This window comes from Ictidomys tridecemlineatus, chromosome 2, assembly GCF_052094955.1.
Source record: "Ictidomys tridecemlineatus isolate mIctTri1 chromosome 2, mIctTri1.hap1, whole genome shotgun sequence".
NCBI classification, from domain to species: domain Eukaryota; kingdom Metazoa; phylum Chordata; class Mammalia; order Rodentia; family Sciuridae; genus Ictidomys; species Ictidomys tridecemlineatus.
In genome coordinates this window covers 70,599,345-70,609,687 of record NC_135478.1, presented here as the reverse complement: position 1 = coordinate 70,609,687, position 10,343 = coordinate 70,599,345, and the positions used below count along the sequence as shown (strand labels likewise).

At 46.9% G+C, this 10,343-nt stretch overlaps 1 protein-coding gene across 3 annotated transcripts in view; it reads left to right on the top strand.

Annotated features, from left to right (window-relative positions):
• The first annotated feature begins 259 nt into the window (after nt 1–259).
• Dgcr8 (DGCR8 microprocessor complex subunit) overlaps nt 260–10,343 on the top strand; it is a 37,185-nt gene continuing 27,101 nt past the window's right edge. Inside the window, exons 1-3 of one of the 3 annotated variants that reach the window (XR_013434577.1) lie at nt 260–416; nt 5,485–6,484; nt 6,939–7,098. Coding sequence is in view for 2 of the 3 variants with exons in the window: in XM_005334551.5 (XP_005334608.1) it covers nt 5,765–6,484; nt 6,939–7,098 (880 nt within the window). In the remaining variant the exon portion in view is untranslated. Of the gene's footprint in view, nt 417–513; nt 978–5,484; nt 6,485–6,938; nt 7,099–10,343 lie in introns of those variants that run through there. The other 2 variants (XM_005334551.5, XM_078038744.1) reach the window with 2 other exon arrangements.

The window sequence follows — 10,343 nt, the reverse complement described above, 5'->3', positions numbered from 1 at the left end:
TTCCTCCCGGCATCCCCCGCGCTTGCCCTCCCGGCGCTCCCCGCGGCCGCTGCCCTACCCGCGCGGAGCCCCTCCCGGGTGGTGACCGTTAGTATAGCCTCAGTTTCTGCCTCAGCGCCTGGTCCCGCCTGCGCAGTCGAACTATTGGGCCGCGCGCTCCTACCGCGCGCGCCACTCGCCTTGGATTGGCAGCCTCTGCAGCCGGCTTCGCGGCTCCTCCAATGCTGGGTAACCGCACGAGGGGATTGGCCACGCGCCTCAGAGGCCCGCCCTCCGCTCGGCCGGCGCGGCAGGCGGGTCCCGCAGACCGGAGGGTTTGGGTGGCCTTTTCAGATGGCGGCGGCGGCGGCGGGGCGGTGAGGGTCTTTCTGCTGTGGTTGGGCTGCGGGCGGCTCCGGCAAGCCACCGCGCCGCAGGTAGGTGCGGGGCGCTAGGGGCGCCCCGCGTGTGGACGGGCGGGCGCTGCGGCCTGCGCGAGGGCGCGCCCTTCTGTCTCTCCCTCCTCCTCCCAGGCTGAGGCCTGGTGCCCGGGCTCGGGGCGGGGCGGAGGGCTCGAGGCGGGCTGGGCCCATAAGGAGACCCGGCCTTTGTGAAGCAACATGGCCGTGGGCAGCGGAGGTAGCCGAGAGCTCGCGGCGGGCGCCAAGGCCGGGGCTAGAGCTGGGATACGGGGCCCGGGCCCAGGCGTCGCAGACTCTCCTTGTCTGTATGTCTGGGTAAAGAGCCTCCTTGTCTGGTGGCCCCAAAGCCGTATCATCGCCCTAAGGCGGAATCGATGTGGACTGGACCTTATCTGCTTTAACAGAGTTTGGGAAATCTGAGAAATCAAGTCTTCACCAAATGCTCTTGGATTATCATGTAGATAATCAGATCGTGGTTTTATTGTAACAATGAACATGGTAGAAATAAATGGAAAGTGGCAACCTGTTGACAGCGGTATCTGTCAAGTATCATCCAGTGGACTTAGGTTGCTCATGGTAGGAATTTGATTTTGCCATTTTGCATGCCTGCATGTACCTTGTTACCTGATGCATAGCAGTTCCAACTAGTGCCGACAACTCTTGGAGAACAATTACTAGGCAAGGGTCCTTCATTTTTTGGCCACAGACTGGACTCCCAGTTGTGGGAGTGGCCCAGACCGTTTTTGCAAGGCTCCACTCACTGAAGGGAGTGAATGGCTAGTCTGGGATGCCGATTGAGTACCGCTTGTGAGTATAGGATGTGAGGCCCATTCGAGGATGACAAAAGGAATGGATGAGGTCATAATGCTTCTAGGTCGGGTGGGAGGCTGCAGCAGGAGAGGCATGAGTGCAGGGCTGCAACCACAGCAGGGACACTACAGCTAGTGCTTCCATGTCAGTCCACCAAGTGGACTCCAGGGAAAGGTGCTTTTCAAGTGTGTTGGGTTTACTTACAGCTGTGCAGGAATTTAGGGATCCTGCTATGGGTCTGTTGCTGGCTCACAGACCAAATTACAAGGCAAGGTTTGTGTCTATGTGTTGAGTCTGTTCAGGCAGCAGTGAGGCCAGAGAGCCATTCTTAGAGCCCTGCATGGCCAGGCATGGTCTGGAGCACTTTCTAGGGGCGGTTTTATAGTCTCATGGTAATCTTGGGGTGGGAAATCTGATTTTGACTAGATTGCCGAGTTTTGGACTTTTGTTGTTGCTTGCTCCTCCCATGTGATCTCATCCAGCCTCCTGGCTTTTTTTTTTTTTTTTTTTTTTGGTACCAGGGATTGAACTCAGGAGGAATAGACGACTGAGTCACATCCCCAGCCCTATTTTCTATTTTATTTAGACGCAGGGTCTCACTGAGTTGCTTAGCTCCTCACCATTGCTGAGGCTGGCTTTGAACTCAGGATCCTCCTGTCTTAGCCTCCTGAGCCGCTGGGATTACCATGCGTGCCACCACACCTGGCCAGCCTCTTGGGTTTAATGCCAACTTTCCTTGACATCTTCCATGTCTCCATCTTCAGCCCTGTCCTCCTTTCTAGGTGCCTCTTCTTATTATCACATTACTTTAATGCCAAGTAGCTGTGTTCAAACCAAACTCCAGTCTTCATTAACATCAAAATGATTCTCCTCATACCTTTCTTTTATTTTTCTTTCTTTCTTCTTCTTTTTTTTTTTTTGGTACTGGGGATTGAACTCAGGGCACTTCACCACTCAGCCACATCTCCAGCCCTATTTTCTATTTTATTTAGAGACAGCGTCTTACTGAGTTGCTTAGTGCCTCGCTTTTGCTGAGGCTGGCTTTGAAAACTCGATCCTCCTTTCTCAGCCTCCCCAGCTGCTGGGATTACAGGCGTGGTGCCACCATGCCAGGCAAATGATCCTCCTCTAAAGGAGGAGGATCTTTTCTAAAGTCACCTTGATTCCTTTCTTATGCCTTCATATGTTCCAGAGGAGGCCTTCTGTGTCCAATAATGTGCCATTTCTCAGCACTTCAACTAAATGTCTTATTCAAATTTCCTAGTGGGTATCTTAATTCTTCTCTTTGTTCCCCACTGCCACCTACCTATAGTTTTTCTGGATACAGAGTGATTCTTTAAAACTGTAAGATAGTATAAACGTGAGGCAGTACAGACTCAGACCAGATTGATTGGATGGCAGAGCAGCTGCACCATTTCCTAGCTGTGTGACCTTGAGTGAATTTTGTGTGTTTAACCTTTCTCTTTCAGTGCTATGTGAGTTGTAGTGCATGAAGTGTTTAGAGCAGAGCCTGACTGAGGGCTGAATGCCACTGCTTATCTTGGATTATGTGATATCATTGTTTGGACCTTCCTATCCAGTGGCCCATATCTCAATATAAAAGCCATAGTCTTCCTGACCTGGCCTACTCTCACTCCCCATCAGTGCACTGCCCTAATTTGACCATACCACACCTGGTCCTTTGCTTTTCCTCCAGGTATCACCTGGAATGTCCCCTCCTTCCACCTCTGTTACCCCCTTAGCTTCCTTTCTCCTACTGTCAGGTGGATACTGGTTGTGAGACTTTCTCTGATCACCCTTTTGGAAGCTGCCTCCAGTTCCCCAACACTTTTACTTTGTTTTAGCTTGTATACTTCTTAGCATGTGATGGGGTAGATGATTTTTTTAGTTGTTACATGTCTTTCCTGATAAAATGTGGCTCTGTGGGATGGGTTTTGTCTGTCTTGTCTTCATAGCATCTAGAATGGCATGTGTACTATATGGAAGACATTCAGCAAATACTTGTTGAGTGAATAGAGAAAATTTATAGAAGGAGAGTAAGGAGCTTACCATGACTGCCCACTGCTGATCTTTGGGGCTGGGCAGCTTTCTTGTTCCTCCAAGCTGTGTGCTTCTTGAAAGTCCCTTTCACTACCTATTATGACCTTTGTTTTGTGCTTCTATGCTGGCAGTCTTCCCATCCTGTACCACCATTTATTTCCAACCCCCACCTCCCTTGATCTTCTTGCCTTTAGCTTTTTTTTTTTTTTGCCCACAAATCATGAATTGCCTCCCTAGATTCCCTGCACAATTGCCAGGTTCTGTGAGGTCCAGTCCTAACTTTTCATAATTCAGGGTCTGTAGCACCGAGCATATTGACCTGTCCTCTACAGTGGTCTTTCTTGGTTGCCAGGAAACTGACCTTCTTGATATTCCTTGTGCTCATCTGGATGTAGGCTCCTTAGCAATTGCTGCTCTTCTCAGTCTATCTTTATCTTTGTGCCATACCTCTTGAATCCTAAGCAGTTTGATGGACACAACTTTGGGGAGGTATTGTGTTAAATTCCCATTGAATTCGGAAGTGTTAGAAAATCCTAGGATCTAGGAAATAAAATGACAGTGTTGTGGTCATTGCTCTTACAACTGTGTCCAGGCTCTAGGGACTTTGTCTCTTTTTGTGGTAGCATCTCCCTCGGTAGATGGTTAGTGAATATTTAGTTGAATTTAACCCAAATAAGACTCTTTGTGTTGTGTCCCTTTCAAAGTGTAACTACCACACTCTATCCCTTCTTAATTGGATGATTTCTGTTGTCTCCTGTTCTTCCTGGAGTCTTTGGAATATGAGTTATGTTACATGCAACTGATTGAGCTGTCACCCATGGATGTGGCCATGTTTGTATATCTATACTGGTGTGCATGGCATGTGCATGCCTGTATGTTTCTGTGCATGCAAGGTGTAGGAATGTTAATGCATTTGAGTGTGTGTGTGTGTTTGCATGTGCTTCTGATGGGCCTCTCTTCTTGTGGCTCTTGGTGTTTCTGCTTCCCCATGCTCCACCCCTGTCTTCTCTACCTCCTGTCATCCTTTTTTTATGGTGTTTCCTTTGTGGTGAAGCTTCCTAGAGTTATACTACAGTTACAGTCTTCATTCTCTGGTACTTCCCCCCCTGTGGTTTTGGCACTTACTTCCTTGCTAATGTGATCTGGCTTACCAGAGCTATTTGGGCCAGTCAGGACTCCAGAGCTGTGGCCTCAGCACCTGTCAGACAGGTCTGCCTGGAGCTTTCCTTCATCCTCTTCTCCAGATCCCTTCCTAGATGCTGGAATGGAAAGGAGAAGCCTTCGTTGTCTTCAGCTCCCTCTTGTTATCTATCCCCATTGGGTCACGTACAGTCAGTTCTGACACTGTTCTTGATGTATCTAGATCCTCTTTTGTACTTTTGTCCTCTGGCCTGGAGGGCTGTCCTGGGCACAGCTGTTTATAATTAGTACAGCTGTGAATCTTTTTTCTGACTAGAGTCACTTCATCATTGGTGGCTCATTATTGCCCCCAGGATGGAGCCAGGCTTCAGGTGGCACCCAGGACTCTTTGTACCTTGGCTCCTGCTGTCTCCTACAACTCCCCAGAAATCCTAGCAGGCTCCCTTCCCAACAGCCACTCGCCCCTTTCCTCTACTGGGAACAGAACTATGCCGCCACCTCTGGTGACCTCAGCACGCTGCATCACTATCCTGTCCACGTGCCACGTTGTGGGCCCAGGAGAGGGGGTCCCTGGGTAGCAGAGCACCTGACCATACCTCTGAGGCCCTTAGTGCTGCAGAGTTGAACTGAGGGTCTCATGCTCACCCTTTGACTGACCCGGCCCTTGCAGGTGAGTGGATTGATGTCGCTCTGATGGCCTGAGGGAGGCCACACACTTTATGTGTGTTCCAGAAAGGGCGGCCTCCCACCGCATGCTTGATTATCTACCTAAATAGGATGAGTTAGTGGAACACTATGGTGAAGTTTACTGTAGTTTTTAAAATCCTTTTTGAGCCTTATTATATTATTTTTGTTCTTCTAAAGGAGGAATTAAAGTGGTCAATAAAAAATTTAATTATAATTTAAGAAATTATAATTTAGGTGCTGAAGGAAAATAGTGAAGTTAGTATGTTCTGATGTCTAAGAGGTTCTTATAGGCAGTATTATTTTAAGTACTTTACTATGCTGTTAATAGCGCTTGATTCTTAACTTGATACCAGGGAAGTGAAAGGTTTCTGTCATTTCGTGACGGTATTTTTAAATTTCTTTGCAGGTGGAAGAAGAAAGGTGCCACTTTGGCATGAAGACAGACTCACTTAGTCGTCAGTCTTTTAAGCTGAGTGCATTGTGATTTCCAATAATTGAGGCAGTGGTTCTAAAAGCTGTCTACATTAATGAAAAGAGCAATGTGGCCAGCTTGACTAAGCAGCCAGTGTGCACAGCGCGGGCAGGACGGCACTGGGTCTCGACGGACTTGTGCATGTTAGCTGTATAGATTTGTGTAAGGTGTTTTAAAACTTTGGTCTTTTAAAATAGTCTTAACTGCTTTTAATATGGAGACATATGAGAGTCCCTCTCCTCTCCCGCGTGAGCCCGCAGGAGAAGCTATGATGGAGAACCGAGCTTGCCCTTTCCAAGTGCTGCCCTGTGAACAGTCTCCACCACCTCCCCTGCAAACGTCCAGTGATGCAGAGGTAATGGACGTTGGCTCTGGTGGTGATGGACAGTCCGAACCCCCTGCTGAGGACCCATTCAACTTCTGCGGAGCTTCTCTTCTCTCCAAAGGATCCTTCTCTAAGGGCCGCCTCCTCATAGACCCGAACTGTAGTGGCCACAGCCCACGCACCGCCCGGCACGCACCTGCGGTCCGGAAGTTCTCCCCTGACCTTAAGTTGCTTAAGGATGTAAAGATTAGCGTGAGCTTTACCGAGAGCTGCAGGAGTAAGGACAGGAAGGTGCTGTACACAGGAGTGGAGCGCGACACTCGGACCGAATGTGGTCTGCTCCTTAGTCCTGTCAGTGGAGACATGCATGCTTGTCCCTTTGGCGGGAGTGTTGGTAATGGGGTAGGCGTAGGGGGTGAGAGTGCGGATAAGAAGGATGAGGAGAATGAGCTGGATCAGGAAAAGAGAGTGGAGTATGCAGTGCTCGATGAGTTAGAAGATTTTACTGACAATTTGGAGCTAGATGAAGAAGGAGCAGGCGGGTTCACGGCTAAAGCAATCGTTCAAAGAGACAGAGTGGATGAAGAAGCCTTGAATTTCTCCTACGAGGTATGTTGGCGACCCCTCCTCTGGAGGGCTCTGAGCAAAACCCAAAGAGAGGTTTGGGAATAGCTGTATCTTTTGAAATCAGGAAAATGAAAAACAAAAACAGGAGCCAAACCCATGTGAGGTTTCTCAGCAGCACCTAAGAAAGATATAAGGAGTCCTGGTTTTTAAGTTTCTTCTTGAAAAGTTTGGCTGACGTCTGCCCATGTATCCTCTTTCCAACCTGATTTGGCAGGTGCTGCTGAAAAGCCTCCTTGGCAGGGTATTCACCTGGACCAGGCGTGTTGGTTTCACTTGTTTTATCCTGTTTGTTTTTCAGATGATCATGTACTATCAGGGCACACCTTGGCCCCCATGAGCGCTGTTGCTCTGTGTCTGTCCTAATATTGTTAAGCTTCCCTGTGGTGCAGGAGAACAGGCACTGGGGGCTGTGAGATCTGAACACCTTGTTTTGCAGGATGACTTTGACAATGATGTGGATGCTTTGCTGGAAGAAGGCCTTTGTGCTCCTAAGAAGAGGCGAATGGAGGAAAAATATGGAGGAGACAGTGATCATCCATCTGATGGAGAAACAAGTGTGCAGCCCATGATGACCAAGATTAAAACAGTGCTGAAAAGTAAGTTTGTGGGTCACAAAGTAGTGTTTCCAGGCATTAGAAGTACCATTGTTTCCTTCACAAAAAATGTTTGAAGAGCCCTTTGATACCAGGCATCAATCTGGGTAGAGACATGTGTTTGAGTATAGCAGTCATGTCTGATGAAAGGAAAACAGATTAGACACAAGGACTCACCCTTTTGCACAACCCAGGTACAGATTCTGTTGTTAAGTGTTTTGGAAATTATAGAGCCTTAGACATTGTGCAGAGGAGGGAGCATCAGTGTGTGCTGGGAGACAAGAAAACTGGCAGCCAAAGGATGTGGAAGCCCAGTGATGGGTATTCAGCAAGGTGGCAGGCAATGGTTAGGGTTCAAGCTTTGTGTCAGGTTATGTGGGAAACCACTGAAGGTAGGCCATTGTTACCTAATTTCTATTTAAAAGCATGACTCCTAGGGCCTCAGCATAGCATGTGTACTTTAGGTGGGAAAGGTAGAATTTCCTTGGAGAGATGTGGTAGTGTTTTGTATGAGCATGCAGTGGGTCTTGCACTTGGATTTGAGGATCATTAATACGAGAACAGTTGAGAGGTACCCAGAATTGTGCTGTGAGGCTCTGTCATTAAAGTGGGGCAGGTGTGGGATGAGTTGGGATTGGTTTCAGTCTGTACTTGCCTAGAGGCACCTGTGATTGTCCTGGTAGAGATGTTGGGCTCAGAAGAAGGGCTAAAGAGATACATGAGTACTCAGGCACATGGATGAGACCCTGGGTGCAGAAGGTCCTGAGTGACTGGGATGGAAAATAAGAGGTAGGTGGCATGTGACTGCCCTCCTTGGATCACTTAGGGGACAAGTCAGCAGATACCTTTTGTTTGGTGGTAGATGAGTAGAAGGAATGTCAGGATAGGTAATTGCAGATGTAATGAACATGAGGCTGCAGCTTCTAGAGGAGATGTGGGGCACGGAGTGATGATTTTGGAAGGTTGGCATCGTGTTCTTCCTATAGTTTCAGCAGGCTTACTCTGAGCATTTAAACCTAAGTCCATTTTGTGCAACCCATAGTCAGCAGTAGACCTGGTCTGCCTAACTGCCTAGCAAGAGCCATGGCAGGGACCTCAATCCTTACAGCTGTTGTGAGGTCTTCAGCTATCTGGGCTGGTTATGACTACTCATTGTCATAGATGAGTGACCAGGAACCTGTGTTATGTATTATTCTTGGCTTGTTTGCTTCTCCAGATTTAGCCCAAAGATAGTATGAGGAAACTCCACCATGACCCAAACCCTGGGAAGAAGGGACCATAGGGTGTACTCTAACCTACAGAGCACTCTTCTGAGCCATGTCTAATAGTGACCTATGTGTTAGGTATAGGCCCTAGGGTCAGGTCCGCCTGGTTGAGAGACTACATTTCCCTGAGAGTCATTGATACTTTTTTCTTTTAAAAAATGTTTGTTTAGGGGCTGGGGATGTGGCTCAAGCGGTAGCGCACTCGCCTGGCACGGTAGCGCACTCGCCTGGCACGCGTGCGGCCCAGGTTCAATCCTCAGCACCACATACAAACAAAGATGTTGTGTCCGCCGAAAACTAAAAAAATAAATATTAAAAAATTCTCTCACTCTCTCTTTCCCCCTCTCTCACTCTCTCTTTAAAAAAAAAAATGTTTATTTACTTGGTACCAGGGATTGAACCTAGGAGCACTTAACTACTGAGCCACATTCCCAGCCCTTTTTTTTATTATTTTTGAGACAGGGTCTTGCTAAGTAGCTGAGGGCTTCCTTAAGTTGTTGAGGCTGGCTTTGAACTTGTGATTCTCCTTCCTCAGCCTCCTGAACTGCTGAGATTATAAGTATGCGCCACCATGCCTAGCTGTTATTTTTTCCATAATATATATATATAGTGTTTAGATTTCATCTGCATTTTTTTCTTTAGTTTCTAAATTTTATTTTGTTTTAAATACCAGCAAAAACATTGCTTTATAGGGAGGTTTGAGGCAAGAGGATCACAAATTCAAGCCCAGCCTGGGCAACTGAGCAAGACTTGGTCTCAAAACTTAAAAAAGGGCTGGGGATGTAGTTTGGTGATAAGAGTTTTTTGTTTTTTTTTTTTAATTTAAATATAATTTTTTTAGTTGTTATGCGGTGCTGAGGATTGAATCCAGTGCCTCACACATCCTAGGCAAGTACTCCTCCATTGAGCTACACCCTCAGCCCCAGTGGTAGAGTTTTTGCCTAGCATGTGAGGCTCTGGGGAGCCCTAGCATTCACACATTAAAAAAAAAAATTCTGAAACTTTTTTCTTTATTTTTTCTTTATTTATTTTTTAGTTGTAGATGAACACAATACCTTTTATTTATTTTTATGTGGTGCTGAGGATCGAACCCAGTACCTCACATATGCTAGGCAAATGCTGTACCACTGAGACACAACCGTAGCCCAAAACTTTTTTCTTATGGCCTATAAAGCAAAGAAGGGGCTGGGAGTAGTGTCTTAAAACCAATATAGAGCTGGTTGTGGTAGCACACGCCTGGCATCCCAGTGGCTTGGGAGGATTGCAAGTTCAAAGTCAGCTTCAGCAGCTAAATGAGGCTCTAAACAACTTAGAACTGTCTCAAAATAAAAAATAAGGATGTGAGGGTGATCTGGCTGCAACATCTGTTACCCCATTGATTGCCAGGGTTGATTTGACTGATCTGGCTGGTTAGGTGCGTGCTCCCTTCCTCCCTCACTACTCTATGTGCATCTCTCCTGAAGTTGCACGCTTGGTTGTAGGGGATGACCTTCCCTGATAGAGGAGGAATGTTCTTGTCAAGGGTATACAAGTAGCTGCGCTCTCCTGCTGGAACCTCCAAACAAGCTCTCAAAATAAAAAATAAAAAGGGCTGAGGATGTGGCTCTAGCTTCAATTTCTGCTACCAAAAACAAAAACAAAACAAATAAAACCCCACCAATATAAAATTTTTTAAATTAATTTTTTATTTATATATGACAGCAGAATGCATTATAATTCTTATTACACAAATAGAGCACAATTTTACATATCTCTGGTTGTATACAAAATATATTCACACCAATTTATGTCTTTATACATGTACTTTGGATAATAACGTCCATCACATTCCATCATCATTTCTCACCCCATACTTGCTCCCTTCCCTCCTACCCCTCTGCCCTATCTAGAGTTCCTCTATTCCTCCCACGCTCCCTCTCCCTACCCCACTATGAATCAGCCTCTTATATCAGAGAAAACATTTGGCATTTGGTTTTTTGGGAT